Consider the following 26,839-nt stretch of genomic DNA (forward strand, 5'->3'; position numbering starts at 1 on the left):
GGCTGTCTCTTGCACAAGTTCCATGTGGCAATAACATTCCTCTCCAATTGGAAGTGCTGTAAGCCTTCCACCACCCCAGAATGCCTGTTGAGCAGTTGTGGGTGCTCATGTCACATGTCTTCAGTTTGGCCTGTGATGGTGGATGCCTTTCTCCAAATATTGGCCTCCATGTATCTGTGCCTCGGTTTCCCCATCTGTAAAAACCCTTCCTGGGGCTGTCGAGAGCTAACTCTCCCTCTGTAAGGTGCTCTGACGCCCCACAAACCTGTGGAGAGCAGCATGTGTTTGAGCATCTAAAGGAACCCTGTATTCTCTGGGGGATGGTAAGAGGTCCCCCACTGCCTGGCCAGCATGCTGTGTACCCCTAATGGACGGAGGGGGTACCACTTAATCTTAACCACAGTAGACAGTCCTAATACAAACTCTTCTTACAGGGGTCACCAGACTCGTAATAGTTCCCAGGCCAGACTGGGTTTGAACTGGCAACCTAAACATGAGGTGGTCTCAGACTCAAGACCGCCCACTTGGCCCATTTAAACCAGCTGCTGTCTCTGGTGATGCAGGGCGGTCACAGACAGCGTGGTTTTTAGTAGCATGGAGAAGTTTTTCATGGCTAGACAAGTCTTGCTTGGAAAAGACAGCTCAGTCCTTGTTTGGGTGAGCGAGATTCAGCAAGAGACACCACTTGGGTGGGGTCCAGGCAGGCTTCCTCTAGTGTGGTACACGAGCCGAGAGAAATTCTCATTCTCCAACCCACGAGCTAGAGTTGAATCTCACTCTTGTGCGGCCCAGTGGCTGGTAAAGTTGATTTCTCGCTGAAATACAGCTGAGACTTAAATAAAGCTGATGGGGGGGGGGGGGGAGAGGAGAAGAGTGTTCGCATCCCTCTAACTTCAAAAACTTTTACTACCCTCAATCAAATGTGTGTGGGGGCGGGGGGGGGGAGAGGAATCTCAAATTTTCAGTCTTGGGTCAATAAACCTTTTTACTTCCTCCTCCCAATTTCAAAATACAGTAGATCGCCCTATTTTCCAAACAAACCAGTGATTGTGGTGTTCATAAAATTGAGTATCTCAAATGCCAGCATAGGTACAGGGCAGCAGGTGCAAGGCCGTGCCCTGCATTGCTGCTTTCTGGTCCCTCAAATGACTGCAGAGCAGTTTCTGCTGGAAGTGGCTGGACTGGAGAGATGGACTCGTTCTTTGTTGACTGAACGTTCATTAGTGACCATTTCTGGTGGGTGAAAGGCTTGGGGGGTGACAATGCTGTTGAGAAGATGCTGGTTTGGAATGCCTTAGAGCCTTGATTTGATCCTTTCAAAACATGTTGACAAGGGGCAGACTTGTCTTTCGTTTTCGTCTAGAGGAAATGTCGCCCAGCCCTGCTTCATGAACAGTCTTGTCAAATATTTGGTGCGATTCCTCCCCAGCTTTGTCTTAATACTCTCAGACACAGTGAGCAGCGTGCAAATTTCAGCCAGACTCCCTTCCGTCCTGCAGTTCTGATCTTATCGCCTGCGAGCTTTACCAGCCACGCTAAACTGGTCGTGTTAGGCGAGTGCAACCCCCTACAGTGGCTGCATTCCTTCTGAGGTGGGTGGGAGGAGTCGGTGCCCTCAGAATAAAAATGAAACCAGAGACCGGTTCGCAGCCTGGTCTAAACCAAGTTTTACTAGTCACACTGACTTTCAGCCCATCTTTGTGCGTATCCACTCTCCCTTGTCCTGGCGCTAGCTGGCAACCGCTTCCCCAGAGTGACGCAGGTCCTATTACTGGTGGAAAAATGCCAAAGTGCATGTGAGTATACGGTGTTAGCTGGACTGCTAAAAATAGGCATTCGGGCATGGTCCTTCAATGTCCTGCTCCTCATGACTTCAACACTTCTGGCCAGCGGTCACGCTGACTGGAAACCCAGCCTCTGTTAAAATCAGCTGTGGGTTTAACAAGTTTTAATGAAGTTGGTGACGTGCCACCTTAAACAAAAGGTGGTGAGCGAGTGTTCTCCTTGGCAACTGAGGGCAGGACAAGGAGAAAGCGGTGTAGTTAGCAGCATAGCTGAGGTGGGGACAGATAGACAGATAATATCCCAACTGAACTAAGTTTCATCTGATTGAATGAGGGTTAATACCTCTGCGTTCCATTGTCGTAGATTGCATAGAACTGCTTTAGCAGGAAACGGATATATCTGAAGTGGAGTTCTTAGGAAGTACGTGCAAATTCCCCCCCCACCCACCCACACACACCCAACCTTTCAAAACTCTGTCCTGCGGAGGTGAGACAAAGTGGGACTGTTCTTAATGTTTCCTCTGAATGCTGTGTGGGTGCCTCAGTTTCCCATATGCAGTTCTTAAGTCTCTAGGGGGTGAGATTGTTGCAGAGCAAAGGGCCAGTGTGCATAAATGGCTGGCACTCTGTCTCCTGGCAACTAATGGCCGGGGCCCTTCTCTCTCTCCTCCCCCACCTGCCCCCCAAGGAGATGGCTAAAGGTGCTGGAGAACAAAGAGGTCAGGTGACCTCCTGGCCCAGGAAAGGAACAAAGCCCAGAGAGGAGGGGCTGGAGGGTGAAGCCATTTGGGGCTGGCTGGGGGTGTGCAGCGGGTGCAGACATGGCTCACTGCTGCCCCCCCCCCAATGGACCCTACTGAGGGGTCCTGGTCTTTGTACCTACAAGCTGTTTTAGACCATGCTCCTGTCCTCTAATAAACCTTCTGTTTTGCTGGCTGAGAGTTACGTCTGATAGTGGAAGTGGGGTACAGGGCCCTCTGGCTCCCCCAGGACCCCGCCTGGTGGACTCGCTGCAGGAAGCTCACGCAGGGGCAGAGGATGGTGGCTGCTCCGAGGTCAGACCCAGGAAGGTGGAAGCCGTGGGAGCTTCTTGCCCTGGAGACAGTCTGCTCACAGAGAGGAGACTTCACCAGAGTCCTGACTGGCTTCGGGGGGAGCAGTCCCAGAGCATCGCCCGGGGACGCTGTGACAGGAGGAACACCCAAGGGTAGAGTCCACGGTGGGGAAACTCAGGATCAAAGACCCCCTGCTCAGTGTAACAAGGTGGATTAAACAAGGCAGGAGGGTGCTTTTTCTGAGCGGAAGCGATGATTTAAGTTGTGCCCCTGACGTGAGAGAGTTCTTACTCAGAGCCCCTGTTTGGGTTGGTGTTTTTAATACGCTTTTCTCAGCAATGGTGAAGAATGAAGTGGGCGTGTTTTGAAAGAGCCGGGTGGCACCTTTAGAACTACAGCCCGCGCTCTGTTAGCAGTCTCTGAAGAGAAAGCAAAGGCAGATGGTCTTTGCTGTGACATACGCAATGAAGGCAGAAAATTATCTAGCCTGGACCTACCCTGGTCAGAAGGGAGCGAGACGAAAATCTCCGGCCGAGAGCAACCGTTGCCTTCGACTTTCGCTGGTGGTTTAGCGTGCTCAATTTTAAGTCAAGTTAGAGCTTGTTTCTACCAGAACAAATGAACACCACCACTGTAGTATAAATGCAATTTTGCTGCTCTAAACTTACTTCTACAGCAGTGGTTTCCAAACTGGGGTTCGCAGAACATTACAGGGGGTTTGCCAGAAAAATTTCACTAAGGGTGGACAGAGGACCCCGGGCATTGGAGACAGCAGGTGGGACCCGGTTTGCAGGGCAGACACCCTGAACCCCAGGGAGAGCGGGGCCGGGCAGTTGGGGCATCCATCACACTGAGGAAATTTAAACTTAAATCCCTGAAAATATTCATTTTTAGGAGGGGGTTCACGAGATTTCAGTTTAGTGAAAGGGGTTCACGGGCTGTTAAAGTTTGGGAACCGCTGTTCTACGGCTATGGTTTTGTCTGATCCAGCAAGCAAGATAAGCAAATCCTCTGAAAATCCCACATGCCTTATAAGTGCATCTACCCTAGGACTTTTACTAATTTATGTTATCGTGATGTGACTTTTCCTTTGTAGACTGTTTAACAACCTGCCCCGCCTTGTGTTTAACTATGGGGCTCTGGTTACCTTCCTCGGCCTAGTTTGAATGCTCCTCTCTTCCACTAGTTGATGTTGATCCAATAAATGATATCACCTCAACCACTGTGACTCTCAAGCGGAGGCTGGGTGTCCTTTTATGATTTCCTAGGCATTGGATGCTGTCTACTACCGGTAGCGCAGGGTTGTTCTAACTTTCAGGGAGGGCTGACGGGGTTAGAAACACTTACCCACAGGGCCCTACCAAAATCACGGACCATTTTGATGAATTTCACGGTCCTAGGAGTTTAAAAATCTGAAGTGTCACTGTCTCAGATACTTCCATCTGACATGTCATGCTGGTGTAACGGGGTGGGGGGGGCCTGACCCAAAATGGGGTTGTGGGTGGCTACTGGAGGGGGGTCGTGGTATTGCCCCCCTTACTGCTGTGCTGCCAGCAGAGGTGGAGCTGACCTAGCCCCTGGAGCAGCCCGTTCAGGAGAAGAGGAAGTCCCATCCCGCTGCAGCCCGGCCAGGACTAGCAAGTGGAGCCTGATGCACAGTAGGGTCCCCCAGCTGTATTTCTCTCCAGTGCTCAGAGGTTAAAGGGGCCTTGGGCTGGCTCTGGTGGGGGTGACCACAGTACCCTCCCCCACATACCATACCACCCTCATTTCTGCCCTGCTGCTGGTGGTGCCGCTGCCTTCAGAGCTAGGTGCTGGGCCACCAGCCACTGCTCTCTGGTCACTCAGCTCTGAAGGCAGCGCAGAAGTAAGGGTGGCAATACCTACACTTTACTAGATTTCACAGGCCGTGACAGGTTTTTCACGGCCATGAATTTGGTAGGGCCCTACTTAGGCACTAACCCAACACTGATCTAATTTTGAACAGTGGGGAGGGGCGGGGTTAGGTACTGGAACTAACTCCTGAGGTAAGTGGTGAATTCTCCATCACTTGATGTCTTTTCAACCAAGACTGGATGCCGACCTGGAAGAGGCATTAGTCCAACGCTAGTTACTAGGGGGGAAATGTGAAATTTAATGGCCTTGTAGATCTAGATGGGCTACGGGTCCCTTCTGGCCTCTACGAATTGCAATGTGTTTGTTGCAGCAGAATATTAAAATTAAGGGGATGCTCGAAATCCACCTAAAAAAACCCCCAAACCAACGACACATTTAACTACTAAAATTAGCATCATCCAAAATGGGGAAGCAATCTTTCCAGACGTGGTCGGAGACTGCTTCCGTCTGTCTTGGTGTTTCAAAATTCTGAGAATTTGCACACTCCAGCGGGAACTTATTTCAGACTAGAAATAAGGCTTAATTTTTTCTCGGTGTGGGCAATTAACTGTTGGAACAATTTACTCGGCGGGGGGGGAGGTGGATTCTCCATCACTGACAATTTTTAATTCACGAGAGGAGGTTTTTCTAAAAGATCTAGGAATTGGTCTGTATCCAAGGGCTATCAAACTCGGGCACCCTAAAAATCTGGACATGACTATAAATTATCACTCCCTTGTCAATATGAAAAGCTCTACCCATGGTGCTGTCAAAGGCTGAGTGTAATTCATCCAGAAACCTGGGGATGAATTTCAGAATGGCACCTTGGCCTTGCTACAATGAATCTGTCTGTTCGTAGCCTTGTTAAAAGACCCTTAGATCTATTTTTCCCTTAAATCCTTTTCTCTTTCATAACATCCACCTCTGCTGCAGGAGAAGTTAGATTTATGAGTGTCTACAATGAAGCAAACGCAACCACGCTCGCCTCTGTTTGATGCCGTCCTTTATATACAAAGAATTACTTACATTCTTCTCCCTGAAATACAAAAGATCACAATGTGCCAATGCCTCTCCATATGTCCCTGACATTAAGACAAACGCCTCCGTTAATTACAAAACAAACTCCCTCAGATCCTACTAACCGTTCAGAATCTTCCTGGGTTCGTCCATAAACTGTCTTCAAGCACAGCTATTGATCTCTTGTGCCTGTCATCTGCTTCAACAGGTTCTTCCTTTGTCCCACCCCAAACAGGCGGCATGATGGAGTGCCGGGTCTAATCACTAACATTTTAGCAAGGTTGGTCTTTGTAGGCCAACTCAACTGGCTGTCTTCAGACTTCCATCAGTCAGCTAGCAGACGAAATGGAGAGCAGTAATTTTAACAATGCTGTTCTGGCTGCTTCTGTATTTACGGCCTTCTTAAAAATAATCAACCAACCAACTAACGATCCCACCATCTTTAACTAGCAAATTGTCCTGGACTGCTGAGCACAGAGTATTCCTAGCCTCTTGTCTTCTGCATGCAAGGCTGAGGACACCATCCTGTTAAAACACAATCGCGGGCTAGGTGGACCACGGGTCTGATCCAATTGGGCCATTCCTTGTCCCTATAGACATGAGCTGTGGAGCGGATGTCCCACATTCTGTGTTGACTTGCAACTGGTGCGGACTGCAGTTCACAAAACCCAACGCACCCTTTCTCAAAAGCTTCCCCACCTTGGGCGATAGCTTTTCGCCCCCCTCCCTTGTCAGCCCTTCGCAACCAGTTCTCCTCCAAAGATGAGTTGACTGTCTTCTCTTGATGCTCACTTTCCAGGAAGAGTGGTGAGGTCCCCTCAGATCTCCTACAAACCTCAGAAGATGGACGGGAAGGGATGTCCCAGGTCAGAGCATCCAGGAAATCCTGCTCTGCGGGCTTGGATGGAGAAGGATGGAAGTTCTCATGATATTTGCCAGTAGGAGTCAATCGCCAGCCATGGGGAGTTAAGAGGTGACTCCTCTGTATCGCTGAAAGGTTTCCTCCAAGGGATCTAGTGCTGGCAACTCTTGGAGACGGGCCACTGGACTACAGGGACCATGTGTAGGGCAAAGAGCCACAGCTCCTGCCTGTAGGAGCCTTGCCATTCAGCGACGGAGTCACGGCGTTTGACGGCATCCATGACGCCCGGCCTTCTTGCTCCAACCTTTCTAGCTCTCAGTGTTAGAGCACGTGAAGAGGTCATGCTCGTTCTGGCCCTTTGGCTCAACTCCGTTGACGGCGGGGAGACCGTTCAGTAGGATCGAAAGAACTCCACCGGAGTTTTGCATTCTCCTTCTACCTTCTCAGCAATAGAAAAGTCTCCTGTCCCTGAATCGACGCAGAACCATTGAGTCAACGGTTCTGGAACCTACTAGTGGCCTATGTTGCTCGGGAATGCCTGAACATCTGTTCCAGCTGCTGGATATGGTCTCGGGGAGGTCTTTTCCCTGCCTCCGATTCCAAGAGCGTGCCCCCAGCTGAGCTGGATTCTCCTCCAGGTTCCCCTTCCTTTGTCACTTAACCAAGCTCCTTCCGCAGCTCCCAACACATCTTTATCTCCGTTCCTCCGACACACACACACACATACACACACACACACGCAACACAATCACTCTCTCTTTCTCTCTCTCTCTCTCTATATATAATCTTAAAAATAAAACCCATAAAGCTAAAAACAAAACAACTAACCTAAAAATCTCTAAACCTCGCTGTGTCGTTAAAGTGCTGGGTTACGGTTACATTCCTCGCATGTGTCTCTCTCTGGCCGATCGCTCCCGCCCCAGGTCAGACGTTGTCCTCTGGCCCCAGACAGTCCAGCTCGGTGGAGGGTTTGATTTCGTGGTCTAACAGAGACGGGGTGCGTCGGAACGCGGCCGCAATCTGATCAAAGGTCCGGCCCCGCGTCTCAGGGACTTTGAAGTAGGTGAAGAGGAAGAAACCAAGGAGGAGGGCCGCGAAGATGAGGAAGACGTACGGCCCGCAGGCGTCCTACAGGAGAGGAGAGGAGGGGTGAGTGCTGGATGCAAAGGGAAGTGCGGGCTGGTTTTGCCAGCGAGCGCGTGCGAAACGCCATTTGTGAGATGTCGCTCCTACACCGGCTTGTTCCTGCTCCCGCCTAGGAGGCGGTCCAAGACCCAGCCCTACTCCCTGCTGTGGGTCCGTGCCCCCCACCCGCCAGCATATTCCCAGTCGTAATGGCCGGCATTCACGATTCTGGTGCCTCTCTCTGCCGCCTGTGTGCTCATGCGTGTCTAAATACAGTTGTGTGGCATTGCGGGTGTGCGTGTGCAGTGTTGTGGGTGCACACAGGTGCATTGCCCACACCCCGAGGGTTGCTTTGCACGTGCCCACCCACGGGGGGTGCACTCACCGCCAGGGACTGGAAGGCCATGCCGACGATGAAGTTGCAGGTCCAATTGCAGCTCCCGGCCACCGCCATGGCTGCCGGGCGGGGCCCCTGGCTGAACAGCTCGGCCACGATGAACCACGGGATGGGCCCTGGCCCGATCTCGAAGAAAGCCACGAAGCCGAAGATGGCCACCATGCTGATGTAGCTCATGGCCGGCACCCGATCCTGGCGGGGGAAAGAGCCTGGGATGAGAACCTGCACGGCCGTGCTCACCCCTCGACTCTCAGCCCCCGCTGCCCGGCCGCTCGCCCCTCGGCTCTCAGCCCCCGCTGCCCGGCTACTCACCAGATACACCAGCGCCACCGTCATCACCACGGCACAAACCAACATGCCTCCCAGCCCCACCAGATGCAGTGTCCGGCGGCCTGCCCGCTCCACCAGGAACAGCTTTGGGGGTGGGAGAGACAAGGGGGACAGAAATAAGATTTGGGAGGGGTGTGGATGCCCCCTCCAAGGGGCGGCTGGTTGGCCGGGGGCATCTCTTACCGAGACAATGGTGAAGGCGGCGTTGATGGCCCCAGCGCCGATCGTGGCGAACACCGGCTGCTCCAGCCCGGCTGACTCAAAGATACTGGTGGAGTAATAGAATATCTGGGTGGCAGAGAAGGGGGGGGTCAGAGCTGGCCCAAGTGCGCAAGTGCGACCCCCGCCCCCAGATCCCATGGGGTCTCACTTTGCTCCCTCTTCTCCTTCAGGCTCCACCCCACACACCAGGCTCCTCCCTTCCCAGGCTCCACCCGCATCTGCCAGGCTCCTCCCCCACCAAGCTCCACCCCCATCTCCAGGCCCCACCCCATCTTCCCCAGGCTCCTCCTCAAGCCAAGCCCCGCCCCCCCCTCACCGCATTGATGCCGGAGAGCTGCTGGGACAGCTGGAGCACCACAGCGATGAGCAGCGGCTGGCGATAGATCCGGCACCGGAAGAGCTGGGTGATGGAGACCTTGCGCTCCATGTCCATGCGCCGCTTCTCCTCCTTCATCTCTGTCAGGGCCTCGCTCACGTCGCTGCGCCCCGTCAGCCGCTTCAAACCTGCCGGCGTGGGGACAGCGATGGATGGAGCGGTGATGGACTGGGGGATGGACAGGTGGAGGGGACAGCTCATGGGGATGGAAGGATTGGGGCGATGGTAGGTAGATAGATGGGGATGGATGGGTTGGGAGATGGACAGATGGAGGGATAGATAGATGGGGATGGAGGGATGGGTTGGAGGATGGACAGATGGGTAGGCAGATAGATGGGAATGGATGGATGGGTTGGGGGATGGACAGATGGATGGGTAGGTAGATGGGGGTGGATGGACGGGTAGGTAGACGGGGAGGGAGGGATGGATTAGTGGGATGGACACACGGATGGGTAGATAGATGCGGATGAAGGGACAGATTGGGGGATGGACAGATGGGTAGCTAGGTAGATGGGGATGGAGGGATGGGTTGGAGGATGGACAGATGGGTAGGTAGACGGGGAGGGAGGGATGGGTTTGGGGGATGGACATATGGGTAGATGCGGATGAAGGGATGAATTGGGGGATGGACAGATGGATGGGTAGGTAGATAGATGGGGATGGAGGGATGGGTTGGGGATGGACAGATGGATAGGTAGGTAGATGGGGAGGGATGGACAGATGGGTAGGTAGGTAGAGGGGGATGGAGGGATGGATGGGTAGATAGATGGGGTGGATGGATGGGCTGGGTATGGATGGATGGGTTGGGGGATGGACAGATGGGTAGGGAGGTAGATGGGGATGAAGGGATTGGTTGGGTGTCAAGAGATGGGTAGATAGATGGGGTGGATGGATGGGTTGGGGTGGACGGATGGGTAGGTAGATAGATGGGGATGGATGGATGGGTTGGGGATGGATGGATGGGTAGGTAGGTAGATGGGGATGGATGGATGGGTTGGGGATGGATGGATGGGTAGGTAGGTAGATGGGGATGGAGGGATGGATTAGGGGGATGGACAGATGGATGGGTAGATAGATGCGGATGAATGGATGGATTGGGGGATGGATAGATGGATTAATGAATGGGTTGGAGGGATGGATTAGATGGATCGGTAGATAGATGGGGACAGAAGGATGGATACATGAATCATGGACGGGTAGAGAGGGCAATGAATGGGTGGGTGGATGGATGGATTGACCGATGGGAGATGGAGGGATGGATAGATAAGGGAATGGACAGATAGTGGATAGAGGGGGTTGGATACATGAGTCATGGATGGGTAGAGATGGAGGGATAAAGAAGAGGGGATGGATGGGTGGACAGATGGATGGAGGAATGGATAGGTAAGTAGGATTTGGAAGGGAGAGATCAGTTAGATCAGTGGTTCTCAAACTGCGGCCCGTGGGCCACTAGCCACCCAATCAGCACAGAACTGCGGCCCATGTGACATTCTCAAGGGCATAGATGTAGTACTGGATGCAGCCCAGAATGGTAAATAGGTTGAGAACTACTTAGTTATCTGGATGGGTGGGTGGATAGATAAAGGGATGGACAGATAGATGGGTAGAAGAGGGGATGGATGGACAGATGGACGGATGAGTAGGCGGAAGAGGGGATGGACAGACAGATGGACGGGTGGGTGAGTGGGTGGGTGGGCGGGCGGAAGAAGGGATGGATGGACAGACGTATGATTGGGTGGGTGGGTGGAATTGGGGATGGATGGACAGATGGAAGGAAGGATGGATGGATGGGTGGGTGGGGGAAGAGGGGAGGGATGGACAGACGGAAGGACGGGTGGGCGGGCGGAAGAGGGAAGGGATGGACAGACGGAAGGACGGGTGGGCGGGCGGAAGAGGGAAGGGATGGACAGACGGACAGACAGACGGGTGGGCAGACGGAAGAGGGGAGGGATGCACAGACGGAAGGACAGGCGGGCGGAAGAGGGGAGGGATGGACAGACAGAAGGACGGGTGGGCGGGCGGAAGAGGGGAGGGATGGACAGACAGAAGGACGGGTGGGCGGGCAGGAGAGGGGAGGGATGGACAGACAGATGGATGGATGGACAGACGGATGGGGACGGGCGGGAGAGGGGATGGATGGACAGACGGAAGGACGGGCGGGTGGAAGAGAGGACGGATGGGCGGGTGGAAGAGGGGAGCGATGGGCAGATGGAAGGACGGATGGACGGGCGGAAGAGGGGAGGGATGGACAGACGGAAGGATGGGTGGGCAGGCGGAAGAGGGGAAGGATGGACAGACGGAAGGACGGATGGACGGGCGGAAGAGGGGAGGGCTGGACAGATGGAAGGACGGGTGGGCAGGCGAAGAGGGGAGGGATGGACAGACGGAAGGATGGGTGGGCGGGCGGAAGAGGGGAGGGATGGACAGACGGAAGGATGGGTGGGCGGAAGGACGGGTGGGCGGGCGGAAGAGGGGAGGGATGGACAGACGGATGGACAGATGGACGGGCGGAAGAGGGGAGAGATGGACAGACGGAAGGACGGATGGACGGGCGGAAGAGGGGAGGGATGGACAGACGGAAGGATGGGTGGGCGGGCGGAAGAGGGGAGGGATGGACAGACGGAAGGATGGGTGGGCGGGCGGAAGAGGGGAGGGATGGACAGACGGAAGGATGGGTGGGCGGAAGGACGGGTGGGCGGGCGGAAGAGGGGAGGGATGGACAGACGGAAGGACGGGTGGGCAGGCGGAAGAGGGGAGGGATGGACAGACGGATGGACGGACAGACAGATGGGGACGGGCGGGAGAGGGGATGGATGGACAGATGGAATTACGGGCGGGTGGAAGAGAGGACGGATGGGCGGGCGGAAGAGGGGAGGGATGGACAGACGGAAGGATGGGTGGGCGGAAGGACGGATGGACGGGTGGAAGAGGGGAGGGATGGACAAACGGAAGGACGGGTGGGCAGGCGGAAGAGGGGAGGGATGGACAGACAGATGGATGGACGGACGGATGGGGACGGGTGGGAGAGGGGATGGATGGACAGATGGAAGGACGGGCGGGTGGAAGAGAGGACGGATGGACGGGCGGAAGAGGGGAGGGATGGACAGACGGAAGGACGGATGGACGGGCGGAAGAGGGGAGGGATGGACAGACGGAAGGATGGGTGGGCAGGCGGAAGAGGGGAAGGATGGACAGACAGATGGATGGGCGAACGGACGGATGGGGATGGGCGGGAGAGGGCCCGCGGCGGGACACTCACTCTCTTTGGCCTTGGACTCCTTGTTGCGGATGATGTAGAGGTACCGGGGGCTCTCGGGGCAGAAGGGGAACATGACCAGCTGTAGGGCCGAGGGGGCCACGGTCAGACCCAGGAGCAGGGGCCAGAGCTCGGGGGTGCCGAGGAGGGAGTCCAGCCCGAACACCTGCCGGGGGCGGAGACAGAGAGAGATTTCAGGACGGCGCCGCCTGCTGGCCCCCCCCCGCCCGCGGCCGATCCCCCGCCCCCCCCCCGCCGCACAGCGCCCCCAAGGGCCTGTTACCTGGGCAATGAGGATCCCGATGACTAGGGCCAGTTGGTGCAGGGTCCCCAGCGCCCCCCGCAGGTGGGTGGGGGAAATTTCACCCACGTACATGGGGACCAAGCCAGAAACCAGCCCTGGGGGAGAGGAGAGGGGAACCGCAGATTAGTAGGAGGTGTGGGTGGGGCGGGGGGGAGCGTGCCCCCTAGGTCTGTGGGGAGGAGTTGAGGCAGAGGGTGGTGACCCCTCCCCCACATACACAGCGCCCCCTTTAAAAGGTGGGGCTTGTATGCTAATGACTGAGTCAAGGTGGGAGGGGTGGGGGTGTACCTGTGACATGCAGAACCCAATGACGGCCCCTCACCCAGGTCCCGGGGCACCCCACGCAACCAGTCCCCACAGCACCCACTGCTCATCCACCCAGATCCCACCCCCCACCCCGCACCCTACATCGCCCGGCATCCACCACCCCATCCATCCATCCATCCACCCAGGTTCCCCCACCCCCCCGACCCATGGCACCACCCATCCCCCACCCCCTGGCCTCACCCCTCACCCCCATGCTGCTTTGCGGGAGAGGGCGGGGCCCCAGAGCTCCTCCCTCCCAGCCCCCGCCATCCGATTGGCCCACGGGTGCTGTCCGTTACCTGAGTAGGCACCAATCAGGAACCGGCCGAGGATCATCATCTCGTAGGAGCAGCCCAGCTTGGCCAGACCCATGAGGGCCCCGCCCAGGAAGGCCAGGGCGTTATTGATAATCATGGCCCGCTTCCTGGGGGGGGAGGGGAGAGAGGCTGAGAAACCAGGGACCCCAGCCCCATGTGCCCTGGCCCCCCCCAGCTGCCCCACCCCGCTCCCCACAGCACAGCGCCCCCTGCTGAGCCCCTGCCCCACAGCGCCCCCTAGCGCTGCCCAGGGACCAGCCCCGCCTGCCAGGGGAGAGCGCCCCCGCTGAGCCCCCCCCGCTCCCTGCCCCACAGCACCCCCTAGCACCGCCCTGGGGCCAACCCTGCCTGCCAGGGGAGAGCGCCCCCTGCTGAGCCCCCTGCCCCAAAGCGCCCCCTAGTGCCACCCTGGGGCCAGCCCTGCCTGCCAAGGGAGAGCACCCCCCCCAGCGGGGGGCAGAGCGGGGTTACCTGCCCAGCCACTCGGAGACGACCCCCACCAGGAAGGAGGAGATCATGCCCCCGATGGAGAAGATGGCGACCGACAGGGACCAGAGGGTGGTGAGCGTGGCGAGGTCGATGGATGCGTTGTGCCGCGCCAGCCAGGTGGCGTTATAGTTCTGCTCGATGATCTGGGAGGGGTCGAGGTGGGGGGAGAAAAGGGGGTCACTGCCCGGTGCCCCTCACTCCCTACCTGCAGCCCTGGGCCCCCCTCCCCTCAGCTTCACACTCCCTGTTTCTTAGGGGTGACGCCGAGGGCCCCATTCCCTGCCCCCCTGAGCCAGCCAGTGCCCACCCTGGGGCTGGGTGGGAGCCAGCGCCCCCTAGAGGGGACAGGCCCCTGCCCAATTCCCCGCCCCCCTAAGCCAGCCAGTCCCTGTCCTGGGGCCGGGTGGGAGCCAGCGCCCCCTAGAGGGGACAGGCCCCTGCCCCATTCCCTGCCCCCCTGAGCCAGCCAGTCCCTGCCCTGGGGCCGGGTGGGAGCCGGCGCCCCCTAGAGAGGAAAGCACGTTGGGGGGAGTCTCTTACCTTTTGGGGGGCATTGATCACACCGATGTTGTACCCGCACTGCAGGGACCCCAGCACAGCTGTGAAGACCGACAGCACCAGGGTCGAGGTTATCCCCGGCTCGGCTTGGGGCGGGACTTCGTCCTCCTGCGGAGACACAAGGAGCGCCCCCTGCTGGTGAGCTCCCTGCATCCCCGGGGAGCCGTGGGGGGCAGGACCCCATCCCTCCCTGCCCTCCCGGCACCGCTGCAGGGCAGTTTGCAGCAACGGGCGTGCAAAGCCCCAGGGCAAACACTGAAAGCGTTGCACACCCACCCCCGTGCAATGGTGCCCAGGTTTGCCCCGCCTCTGCATGGCTACGGAAAGGAGGCAAAGCCTCGTGAAACCCCAGAGGGGGCTTGCACCGCCTTGCACGACGGAAGAGGGGTAACGTGCCCCCCCGGTTGTGCAAACACGTATGGATTTCGCAGCGTGCGTGCGAGCTCACACGATCCCCCTGTCCTCTGACTAAGCCTGGCCCGTTCGCTTCCCCTACCATCATCTGCTTTCAGTTCTGCTTCCCACATGACCCCCCACCCCCGACGGAGATTAGGGCCCCGGTGTGCCGGGCGCTGCACAGATAGAGTGAGAAACAATTGCAAAACCACGTACCCCATCCCCATCCCAGGGCCCGACTTATAGGGCAGGGCACCTCTGCGGCTGGCAGACAAGGGGTTGGGCACTTGGCATCGGATCAGGCACGGCTTCACCTCTGAGTGAGGGAGGGAGGGAGAGAGACAGTACCGTCTACTGGTTAGAGCGGGGGGGGGGGCGGAATGGGAACTAGGACTCCTGGGGTCTCTCCCCGGCTCTGGGAGGGGAGTGGGGGCTGGTGCTTAGAGCAGGGGGGGGCTGGGAGCCAGGACTCCTGGGGTCTCTCCCCAGCTCTGGGAGGGGAGTGGGGGCTGGTGCTTAGAGCAGGGTGGGCTGGGAGCCCAGACGCCTGGGTTCTCTCCCCAGTTCTGGGAAGGATCGGGCACTGAAGTTTCATTCATTCACTGTCTGCTCCAATGCAGTGCCCCCCACCCCCAAAAAACCACCTCTGATTCCATTCACTGTTCTCTCTGCATGGGCAGACCCCGAAAAGGCCGTGGGGAACCATGATGGCGGGGGGGAGAGCATGGATTTGGGGAGTCCCCTCCCCATCCCTCCCATCCCCAATGCTGACCCCCTGGGCATTGGTGAGGCCATGGGGGTCGGTGAAGGGATCCCCTGAAATCTCAGGGATTAGCGCCCCTCTTATCAGCGTGTGTGTGGGAGGTGATTATAAAACAGGGGGCCAGATCCCTTCCCACCCCCCCACCTCTGTCCTAATGCTGATGGCTGGGAAGGGCTGGGCCCTGCCCCAGAAAAGCCTTGGCCGGCCTCCGCCGAAAAAAGCCCTTATTAGGCAAAACCCCAAAGCCACAACGCCCAGGAAATGTAAACAGTGAAAGCCTGGGGTGGGTCTGCCCCCCCGCTGTCCCCCCAGCCCCAGGGCAGGGACTGGCTGGCTCAGGGGGGCGGGGAATGGGGCAGGGGCCTGTCCCCTCTAGGGGGCGCCGGCTCCCACCCAGCCCCAGGGCGGGGACTGGCTGGCTCAGGGGGGCGGGGAATGGGGCAGGGGCCTGTCCCCTCTAGAGGGCACTGGTTCCCATTGGAGGGGCTGGGGACTGGGGATACACCTGGGCTATGCGCACACCTGGGCTATGCGCGGGGGCCGGGCTACAGGTATCAACCCCCCCACACCTGGGGCACGGCTGGGGACCCAGAGTGTCCCCTCCCATACACACCCCATTGCTCCGTGCAAACACACAGAGCATCCTGCACTCACACACCTATGCACAACGAGTCACACACACACACACACACGTCACTCACTCACACACACACACCTGTACACAAACGAGTTACACCCACACCAGGCCTGTATGCAAATCCTACTTATACAAACAGACCGAAGGCAAATTGCAGTGCAAACCTTTCCGGCCGCGCCCCCCGGCCATGTGCGCACTACTGAACGCAAGGCCTCCCTCTCTGTGCCTCACACAAACACACTCACTCACCTGATTCCCTTCAGCAGGGGGCAGCGCTCTACACACACACACACACACACACAGACCTTCATTCTCTCCAGCAGGGGGCAGCGCTGCCCCCCCCCCACATGGGTAACATACTGTGACGAACTGGGCCTGTTCTCACGGTGGTCTGTGAATGCTGACAGGGGAGTGTTCTGGGATAGTCTGCATTGCAGGATGGGATCTGCCCGAGGGCGCCCGAGGGCGCATACCTGAGTGTGTAACATGAGAACCCAGGAAGGGGTTGAAGGGGAGGCGACTCCTTAGCCCGGGAAACTGAACAAAGGCTGTGGGAGGGGTCGCTGAAAGCAGAGTGCTGGAAGCAGGCAGGGAGAGAGGGCTGGGGGGCATAGATGGCTCTGACCTCCCAAGGGGGGCTGGGCTTGGATGCCCGGGGACCCCAAGATGGACCTAACTGAGGGGGTCCCTGTTGTCTGTGCCTGCAAGACCTGTCTTGGACTGTATTCCTGTCATCCAAATAAACCTTCTGCTTTACTGGCTGGCTGAGAGTCATGGTGAATCGCAGGAAGCCGGGGGTGCAGGGCCCTGAGTCCCCCAATACTCCGTGACAACTGGTGGCAGCGGTGGGATCTACTGCACCCCGTGGACGGCGCTTCCTCGGCGCTTCCTGCAGTAAGTGACTGGGGAGCAGTAAAACGAAGGGGGATTGACGGGGACCAGGCGTGCTGAAGAGTGAGAGAGAGACGGTTATTACCCCTGGGAGTGTGTGACCAGCGAGAAGGACTTTTGCAGTAACAGGGTCCCCCGAGGGGATCGCAGCGAGTGGTCCCAGGGGCGGAGGAGTCTGCAGCTCGACCCTGGCAGAGAGGCGGTGACCTCGAGAAGGGCTGGCACACTAGGGGTCCCCCTGGGAACTGTGGGGAGCTGTGAGCACACAGGCCGGTGAGTGGGCAGCAGGAAGATGTATGCCAAGCGGCTTAAGAGCGACCTGGTGGAGCTGTGCAAGCAGAGGCGGCTGCGCATTGGGAGGCTCACCAAAGAACAGCTCATTGCCCAGCTGGAGGCAGAAGATCGCGCGAATGAACTGATCCCTGTGTCTCAGGGAAGCAGCCTGGCAAATGCAGCGCAGGCACCAGTGTCTGTCCCAGCTGGGAGTGGTCAGCCGGCTGCTGAGGGCTTCCCGAGACCCCTCCTTCCTATGCCTAGGGGAAGGGTGGGGAGGAGCCCAGCAAATACCGAGGGCGCCGTGACCCCCCCGGCCAGCAGGGGATCCCCCCGGCGAAGCCCGCCGGCCAGCAGAGGATCCTCCCGGCGACGTTCGGCATCCGGGGAGCGGAATTGGCTGGAATGGGAGAAAGAGCTAAAACTGAGAGAGCTGGAGGATCGTGAACAACAGAGACAGCATGAACGGGAGGAGAAAGAGAGACAGCATCAGCGTGAACGGGAGGAGAAAGAGAGACAGCGTCAGCGTGAACGGGAGGAGAAAGAGAGACAGCATCAGCGTGAACGGGAGGAGAAAGAGAGACAGCATCAGCGTGAAGAGAGACAGAGACAGCATGAACGGGAGGAGAATGAGAGACAGCGTCAGCATGACCTGGAACTGGCGAGATTGAAGGGCAGCGAACCCCCGGCTGCGGTGAGTGAGGGGGGACCCAGGACTGCACGGAGCTTTGATAAGTGCATCATGGCCCCATACAAGGAGGGGGAGGACATGGATGACTTCCTGGAGGCCTTTGAGACGGCCTGCGAGCTGCACCGTGTGGACCCCGCGGACAGACTCCGGGTCCTTACCCCCTTACTGGACCCCAAATCCGTGGCATTGTACCGCCAACTGGGAGAGGCAGAGAAAGGGGACTACGAACTATTCAAAAGGGCCCTGCTACGAGAGTTTGGGCTGACTCCTGAGATGTACCGGGAAAGGTTCCGGAGTCAGGATAAAACCCCTGAGATCTCATATCTGCAACTAGCCGCCCGCATGGAGAGATACGCCAGCAAGTGGGCTGGTGGGGCCCAGACGAAGGAGGACCTGATTAAACTGCTGGTACTGGAGCAACTGTATGACCGGTGCCCATCCGACCTGAGGCTGTGGTTGGTGGACAGAAAGCCAGAGAACCCGCGACACGCCGGGCAGCTGGCTGATGAGTTTGTAAAGAGCCGGTCAGGAGATAAAAGGGAGGAGTCCCAAAGGAACAGTCCCACCACAACGCAGAGAGAGAGTCACCATGGGACCTCCCCATGGGAAAATACAGAAAAAACCCATCAGAGGGGAGCATCCGGCATCAGGACCATCCGACCTACTCAAGGGGACCCATGGGACATGGGCTGCTACCACTGTGGCCAAAAGGGCCACATACGGGCCCAGTGCCCTAGGCTCAGGGACAGACTGAGCAGACCGAACCCACAGAGGGTTAACTGGGTAGAGACCCAGCCCGGCGAAAGGCAGCATTCCCAGGGAAGAGGGGCTGGCAGAGTACCACCTGCTAAGGAGGGAGGAGAGCTCCAGGCCAGCTCCTCTAGGGGGCTGGATGCTCCAGACTCAGGGTTTTTGGTTTATATGGTAGGCGCGGGGCTGTCCCTCCGGAGAGAGTACCTTGTTCCCCTGGAGGTGGATGGGAGGAAGGTCAGTGGATACTGGGATACGGGCGCAGAGGTGACGCTGGCCCGGCCCGAGGTGGTGGCCCCAGATCAGGTGGTGCCCAACACCTACCTGACCCTGACGGGGGTGGGCGGAACACCAGTCAAAGTACCCGTGGCAAGGGTACACCTGAAGTGGGGGGCCAAGGAGGGCCCCAAGGATGTGGGGGTACACCCGTATTTGCCCACTGAGGTATTGATGGGGGGGGACCTGGAGAACTGGCCAAGCAACCCCCAAAAGGCACTGGTTGTGACCCGCAGTCAGAGCCGGCGAGGGGCACTGCGCCCTGGCCTTGGGGGGGGTGCCTTGCCTGAGGCGCAGGACCCTAACCTGGTGGGGAGGGAACGCCCAGGGACACGGCTCAGGGAGGCTGCAGCTTCAGGCCCAGCGGGCGAGGAAGAGCAGGTGGCCATCCCTGTCCCAGCTGCTGAGTTCCAGGCCGAGTTGCAGAGAGATCCCTCCTTGCGGAAGATAAGGGACCTAGCCGACCTCAATGCGGTACAGACCATGGGACGAGGTGGCCGGAAAAGGTTCCTGTGGGAGAAGGGGTTCCTGTACCGAGAATGGGCTCCCCCAGGGGAAATGGAGTCAGGGGGGATCAGGAGGCAGCTGGTGGTACCCCAGAAGTATCGCCGCCAGCTGCTGTGCCGGGCCCATGATATTCCCCTCTCAGGGCACCAGGGAACCTGGCGTACCCAGCAGAGGCTGCTACGGAGCTTTTACTGGCCTGGGGTCTTTGTTACTGTCCGACAGTACTGCGGATCCTGTGACCCCTGTCAGAGGGGGAGGAAGGCCTGGGACAAGGGGAAAACAGCTTTAGGACCCTTGCCCAGCATAAAGGATCCTTTCCAGAGGGTGGCCAAGGTTAAAAGGGCGGCTCTAAACCAAGAGAGCCCAAAGCACAGACCTCCAGACTGGAGCGCTGGGAGAAGACCACAGCCCAGTTGGAACCCCAGAGGTATGGGGGTGGGAAAAGGGCACAGGCCGCATAAACCTTCCCACATGCGAACTGCGAGTGCCATCAAGCACCCCGACCTAAGGGGGGGCGTGAAACTGAAGGGGCCTGGTGTAATTCCCACCAAGGAACTGGAGGGATGCGGGGGCATCCATGGGAACGGGGGTAGGTTCGAACTTCCCCGGGTCACTGGCTAAAGTGACCCTGCTCAGTTCGGTCTCGAAGGGGGGAGAGATGTGACGAACTGGGCCTGTTCTCACGGTGGTCTGTGAATGCTGACAGGGGAGTGTGCTGGGATAGTCTGCATTGTAGGATGGGATCTGCCCGAGGGCGCATACCTGAGTGTGTAACATGAGAACCCAGGAAGGGGTTGAAGGGGAGGCGACTCCTTAGCCCGGGAAACTGAACAAAGGCTGTGGGAGGGGTCGCTGAAAGCAGAGTGCTGGAAGCAGGCAGGGAGAGAGGGCTGGGGGGCATAGATGGCTCTGACCTCCCAAGGGGGGCTGGGCTTGGATGCCCGGGGACCCCAAGATGGACCTAACTGAGGGGGTCCCTGTTGTCTGTGCCTGCAAGACCTGTCTTGGACTGTATTCCTGTCATCCAAATAAACCTTCTGCTTTACTGGCTGGCTGAGAGTCATGGTGAATCGCAGGAAGCCGGGGGTGCAGGGCCCTGAGTCCCCCAATACTCCGTGACACATACCTGTCCTTGGCTCGAGGCCAGGTCTGTGCCCGGACCAGAGCCGCTTCCATCATCAGCTCCCCCCGCCCCCCGCTGTACGAACCCCCCCAAACCCCACAGCCCCCTCTGGCTACTGACTCAGTGTCGCTGATGGGGCAGGGAAAAAGTGTGTGTGGGGGGGAAATCACACTTCACACCGACTGAGGTGACCCCCCCCAGCTTTTCCAGAACAGAGTTGTTTTATCACACGCATGTGCTATGTAACACAGACCTGACACGACACCACACGCGTGTGCTAGGTAACACAGATCTGACGACACCACACGCATGTGCTAGGTAACACAGACCTGACATTACACCACGCGTGTGTGCTAGGTAACACAGACCTGACAACACCAAACGCATGTGCTACGTAACCCAGACCTGATATGACACCAGACACATGTGCTACCTAACACAGACCTGACACGACACCCAGGTATGTGTTATAATAGGTACACTACCCTCACAGTTGCTATATAACATAGGCCTGCCATCACACCACATGTGTGACCTTTAATAGGCACACTACCCTCATGTGTGCTAGAGAACATAGATCTGACATGATATCATACATAGGTGTTATAATAGGCACGCTTATCCTCACATGTGCTACATGACACAGGCCAGCTACAAAGTGCCACATGCGTGTTCAGTATAACAGGCACGTTCCCCCTGTGTCCAGTATAACAGAAAGTGTCACATATACGGTCTGTAGCGCATAGGACATTTTAATCCTCCCATGTGTGCAGTATTCAGACACACGGTTCCCCCACAAGCACGGCATAACATAGACAAGACACAAGGGGCCGCACACGTGTTCAGAATAACAGACACACTCCCCCACTATAAGGGACATGTGTCTTATCAACACACTAGTGTCTAGGGCATGTGTCTTATAAACACACTACCCGCCCCATGTGCGACAAAACATATATCCGATGACCACACGTGTTGTATATAACATAGGCCCACTATGCCTCTCCTGCCTGCTCTGTAATACGGACCAGCTATACAGCCCCGGACATGTGTTCCATATAACACAGCTGCCCAACGTCCCACACATGTCCCACGAAACAAAAGCCACCATCCCATACATTGCATCACATGTGTGTGCTAGATAACACACCGCCTCCTCATGTGTGCGGTACAGGAGGCGCCACCAAATCCACGGCCATGAAAAACGCATTACAGAGCGTGAAATCTGGTCTCCCGCCACCCCGTGAAATCTGGTCTCTTCCACTGTGAAATCTGGTCTCCTCCCCGTGAGATCTGGTCTCTCCCCACCGTGAAATCTGGTCTCCTCCCCATGAGATCTGGTCTCTCCCCACCGTGAAATCTGGTCTCCTCCCCATGAGATCTGGTCTCTCCCCACCATGAAATCTAGTTTGGTCCCCCGTTAAATCTGGTCTCCTCGCCGTGGAAACTGGTCTCCCCCCATATGAAATCTGGTCTCCCGCCCGTGAAATCTGGTGTTTTGTGGGCTTTTACTCTATACTATACAGATTTCATGGGGAGACCAGTGTTTCTGGAATTGGGGGTCCTGACCCAAAAGGGAGTTGCTGGAGGGGGGTCACAAGGTGATTTTAGGGGGGGTCCCGGTATTGCCACCCTTACTTCTGCGCTGCCTACCGAGCTGGGCTGAAATCAGGAAATTGACGTTTTTTACGCTCGGGAAATGGACCAGAATAGCTGGTGAATTTGGTGGTGCCCAAGCAATACACCAGACACACGAATGCACCCGGGCCCAGCCACACGGCGTCACACGCGTGTGGTAGATAACACGCAGATATGCCCCTCCTGTGCTGTATCTCACACTAACACCCCCACCACCACCCCCGCTGTGTAACATCGATCAGACACACGGTGTCACACGCGTGTGCTAGGTAACATGCAGATATGCCCCACCTGTGCTGAATCTCACACTAACACCCCCACCCCCACCACCCCCGCTGTGTAACATCGATCAGACACACGGCGTCACACGCGTGTGCTAGATAACACGCAGATATGCCCCTCCTGTGCTGAATCTCACACTAACACCCCCACCACCCCCGCTGTGTAACATCGATCAGACACACGGTGTCACACGCGTGTGCTAGATAACACGCAGATATGCCCCTCCTGTGCTGAATCTCACACTAACACCCCCACCCCCACCACCCCCGCTGTGTAACATCGATCAGACACACGGTGTCACACGCGTGTGCTAGATAACACGCAGATATGCCCCTCCTGTGCTGAATCTCACACTAACACCCCCACCCCCACCACCCCCGCTGTGTAACATCGATCAGACACACGGTGTCACATGCGTGTGCTAGATAACACGCAGATATGCCCCACCTGTGCTGAATCTCACACTAACACCCCCACCACCACCCCCGCTGTGTTACATTGATCAGACACACGGCGTCACACGCGTGTGCTAGATAACACGCAGATATGCCCCACCTGTGCTGAATCTCACACTAACACCCCCACCACCCCCGCTGTGTTACATTGATCAGACACACGGTGTCACACGCGTGTGCTAGATAACACGCAGATATGCCCCTCCTGTGCTGAATCTCACACTAACACCCCCACCACCACCCCCGCTGTGTAACATCGATCAGACACACGGCGTCACACGCGTGTCCTATGCATCCTACAGACCGTCGCCCCACATCCAGGCTGCAGAACAGACAGGCTAAAGCACAGAGCCACATGCATGTCCTATATCCCCCAGACCCCTGCGTGTCCCGGATACCGAGCCCCAGCCACACACACGTATGACGAATAACACGGACACGTGAGGCGGTTACGCAATAGCCAGAGTATAAATAGCCCCACGTTTTCCTCGTTAATGCCAGGGCCGGGGGCAGGACTTTATGGGCAGGGAGGAGGGGAGCTGCGGGGGAGGGACGTGACACATGGGGTGCAGGTGCCCTCCCGAAACTCAACAAGCCCAAGGAGAATTGGGGCGGATGCAGCCCCCCAGGCACCCCCAGTTTGGATCACTGTCCCCCCCTTCCCCTGGCCTATACTGACCCCCACTCAGCACCCCTTCACTGTCCCAGCTGCACTCCCCCCACACTGCCCCCCAGCCCCCATCGCTCCCCACAGCTCCCCATGGCCCCACACTGCCCCCCACAGTCCCCATCGCTCCCCACAGCTCCCCATGGCCCCATGCTGCCACCCACCGCCCCCATTGCTCCCCACAACTCCCCATGGTCCCACGCTGCCCCTCACAACCCCCATCGTTCCCCCCAGCTCCACATGGCCCCACGCTGCCACCCACAGCCCCCATCGCTCCTCACAGCTCCCCATGACCCCACGCTGCCCCCCCAGCCACCATCGCTCCTCACAGCTCCCCATGACCCCACGCTGCCCCCCCAGCCCCCATCGCTCCTCACAGCTCCCCATGACCCCACGCTGCCCCCCCAGCCCCCATCGCTCCCCACAGCTCCCCATGGTCCCACACTGCCCCCCACCATCCCCATCGCTCCCCACAGCTCCCCATGGTCCCACACTGCCCCCCACAGCCCCCATCACTCCTCACAGTTCCCCATGGTCCCACACTGCCCCCCACAGTCCCCATCGCTCCCCACAGCTCCCCATGGCCCCACGCTGCCCCCCCAGCACCCATCGCTCCCCACAGCTCCCCATAGCCCCACGCTGCCTCCCCAGCCCCCATCACTCCCCACAGCTCCCCATGGTCCCACGCTGCCCCCCCAGCCCCCATCACTCCCCACTGCCCCTCATAGCCCCACGCTGCCGCCCACAGTCCCCATCGCTCCCCATCGCTCCCCATGGTCCCACGCTGCCGCCCACAGTCCCCATAGCTCCCCATGGTCCCATGCTGCCCCCCCCAGCCTCCATCGCTCCTCACAGCTCCCCATGGCCCCACGCTGCCCCCCCAGCCCCCATCACTCCCCACTGCCCCTCATAGCCCCACGCTGCCCCTCCAGCCTCCATCGCTCCCCCAGCCCCATGCTGCTCCTCATGGCCCCACACTGCCCCCCAGCCCCCATCACCCCCCACTGCCCCCCATGCCCCGTATTCTTGCTCTGCCTCCACCCCCCCACCCCCCGCCCGTTTTACCTCCTCTCTGCTGATTTGCTGAAATCCCGTCGGCATCTCGGCGGCTCGGAGCCCGGAGGGACAGAGACCCCCGGGGGGGGGGGGCGGCACCTTGGGTCTTGTGCGAAGAAATGAAAAAGTCAAGCCCCCAGGACGGTCTGTTAGACCTGACCCGAGATCCTGAGGGGGGCGGGAAAGAAAGAAAGAAAGAAAGAAAGGAGGGAATGGGAAAACTAGCGAGGGGAAGAAAGAGGGAATGTGAAGCAGAGGAAAGGACAGAGGGGGACGCGGAAGGGCGAGCAGAGGAATGAAAAAGGCAAGCCGGAAAGACAGACCAGCTGGAGGGGGGGAACGGGGGAATGGGGAAAAGGAGGAGTGAAGGCGGGGAACAGACCCCGGGGGCAGGGAAGGGGGGAATGGGGAAAAGGAGGAGTGAAGGCGGGGAACAGACCCCGGGGGCAGGGAAGGGGGGAATGGGGAAAAGGAGGAGTGAAGGCGGGGAACAGACCCCAGGGGCAGGGAAGGGGGGAATGGGGAAAAGGAGGAGTGAAGGCGGGGAACAGACCCCGGGGGCAGGGAAGGGGGGAATGGGGAAAAGGAGGAGTGAAGGCGGGGAACAGACCCCGGGGGCAGGGAAGGGGGGAATGGGGAAAAGGAGGAGTGAAGGCGGGGAACAGACCCCGGGGGCAGGGAAGGGGGGAATGGGGAAAAGGAGGAGTGAAGGCGGGGAACAGACCCCGGGGGCAGGGAAGGGGGGAATGGGGAAAAGGAGGAGTGAAGGCGGGGAACAGACCCCGGGGGCAGGGAACGGGGAAAGGGAAGGCAGAGAGGAGAAGGGAGCGTGGGAACGGACCGGAGCAGGGAAATACGGGTCGGGGTTCGGACCGGAGGGGACCGGGCCAGACCCGAGAGCGGGAGCCGCCGGTCGAGGGATGAAGAGGGGAGCTGAGGAAGGAGGAGGCGGGCAGGGCTGCAGCGGGCACCGGGACCGGGACCCGTGTGCGAGAGGCTGGGACGGGGAGTCCTTCAGCGGCTGCGGGTGGCGAGGGGCCCGGCCAGACCAGCCCGCCCCACGGCGCCGATTGGCTCCAGACCCGGCTGGTTTCCCATGGAGCCAAAACCCTGCGAGGAGGGGTTGGCAGGGAGCCAGGACTCCTGGGTTCTCTCCCCAGCTCTGGGAGGGAAGTGGGGGCTGGGGGGTTAGAGCAGGGGGGGCTGGGAGCCAGGACTCCTGGGTTCTCTCCCCAGCTCTGGGAGGGGAGTGGGGGCTGGGGGTGTTAGAGGGGGGGGGGGGGCTGGGAACCAGAACTCCTGGGTTCTCTCCCCAGCTCTGGGAGGGAAGTGGGGGCTGGGGGTTAGAGCAGGGGGGGCTGGGAACCAGGACTCCTGGGTTCTCTCCCCAGCTCTAGGAGGGGAGTGGGGGCTGGTGGGTTAGAGGGGGGGCTGGGAGCCAGGACTCCTGGGTTCTGTTCCCTCTTCCACCCAGGTGGAGGAATTCAGTGGGAGGATGGTGCCCCCTGCTGGCGTGGCGCGGGACAGCGCATGGTTTGGTGGAAGGTGCTGGGTGGGGGTGTCAGGAAAGATTTTGGGGGGGAGCCCGATGTAGGGGGATGACTGGGTGGTTATTTGGGGGGGCTCTGCGCGAGAACATGGGCGGGGACCTGGGGATACAGGCTGCAGCCTGGGGGGGGGGGGGAAGGGGAACCCGATGGGGAGATTGGGGGGGGGTCAGCAAATCTGACCTCTGGGCTAATTTTAGCAACACTAAAGGAATCACTGACTTTCACTTAGAATTGGGGGCCGCGGGGGGAACCTACTGGTGTGGGGGGGAGGGGGAGGACCTGCTGGGGGGGGTGGTATTCTCCTCCCCCATGCTCAGCCTCCCTCGACCCCCTGTGCCCCTCACAGCCCCCCTTTCCTCCCCTAGTGCAGGATGTGTCCCCGCCCCCGCTATCCGAGCTCCCCCGCTTGGGGAGAGGGGCAGAGGGGTGAGGGGGAGGGGTCAGAGATAGGGAGGGGACAGTGGGGTGGACACAGGAAGGGGAATGCTCAGAAGCGGGGTGGGGGCAGGGGCAAGAGAGGACGGGGGGCAAGAGGGGGTGGGGCAGGGGCAGGAGCCAAGCCTGCCAGGCCTGTGACCTCCACTCACCACAAGGGCATCCCCGGTGCCCGG

The 26,839-nt window shown here is 58.6% G+C and overlaps 1 protein-coding gene across 2 annotated transcripts; it reads right to left on the bottom strand.

The window, feature by feature from the left end:
* Positions 1-5,700: 5,700 nt before the first annotated feature.
* SLC2A4 (solute carrier family 2 member 4) lies at positions 5,701-25,694 on the bottom strand. Of its 2 annotated transcripts, XM_054005428.1 has the most exons (11): positions 24,688-25,694; positions 14,256-14,381; positions 13,698-13,858; positions 13,209-13,333; positions 12,583-12,698; positions 12,303-12,465; positions 8,984-9,171; positions 8,629-8,733; positions 8,428-8,529; positions 8,104-8,307; positions 5,701-7,721 (listed from the first exon to the last, which is right to left on the bottom strand). In XM_054005428.1, the coding sequence occupies exons 1-11, from the start codon at positions 24,721-24,723 to the stop codon at positions 7,518-7,520; spliced, it is 1,530 nt and encodes a 509-aa protein (XP_053861403.1). In that variant the 5' UTR covers positions 24,724-25,694; the 3' UTR covers positions 5,701-7,517. The 2 variants fall into 2 exon arrangements, with proteins under 2 accessions (XP_053861403.1, XP_053861402.1); XM_054005427.1 differs by lacking the exon at positions 24,688-25,694 and having other exon boundaries at positions 14,256-14,588.
* Between the last annotated feature and the right edge of the window lie 1,145 nt (positions 25,695-26,839).

The sequence above is a fragment of the Malaclemys terrapin genome, chromosome 15 (assembly GCF_027887155.1).
Source record: "Malaclemys terrapin pileata isolate rMalTer1 chromosome 15, rMalTer1.hap1, whole genome shotgun sequence".
Classification (NCBI taxonomy): Eukaryota; Metazoa; Chordata; order Testudines; family Emydidae; genus Malaclemys; species Malaclemys terrapin.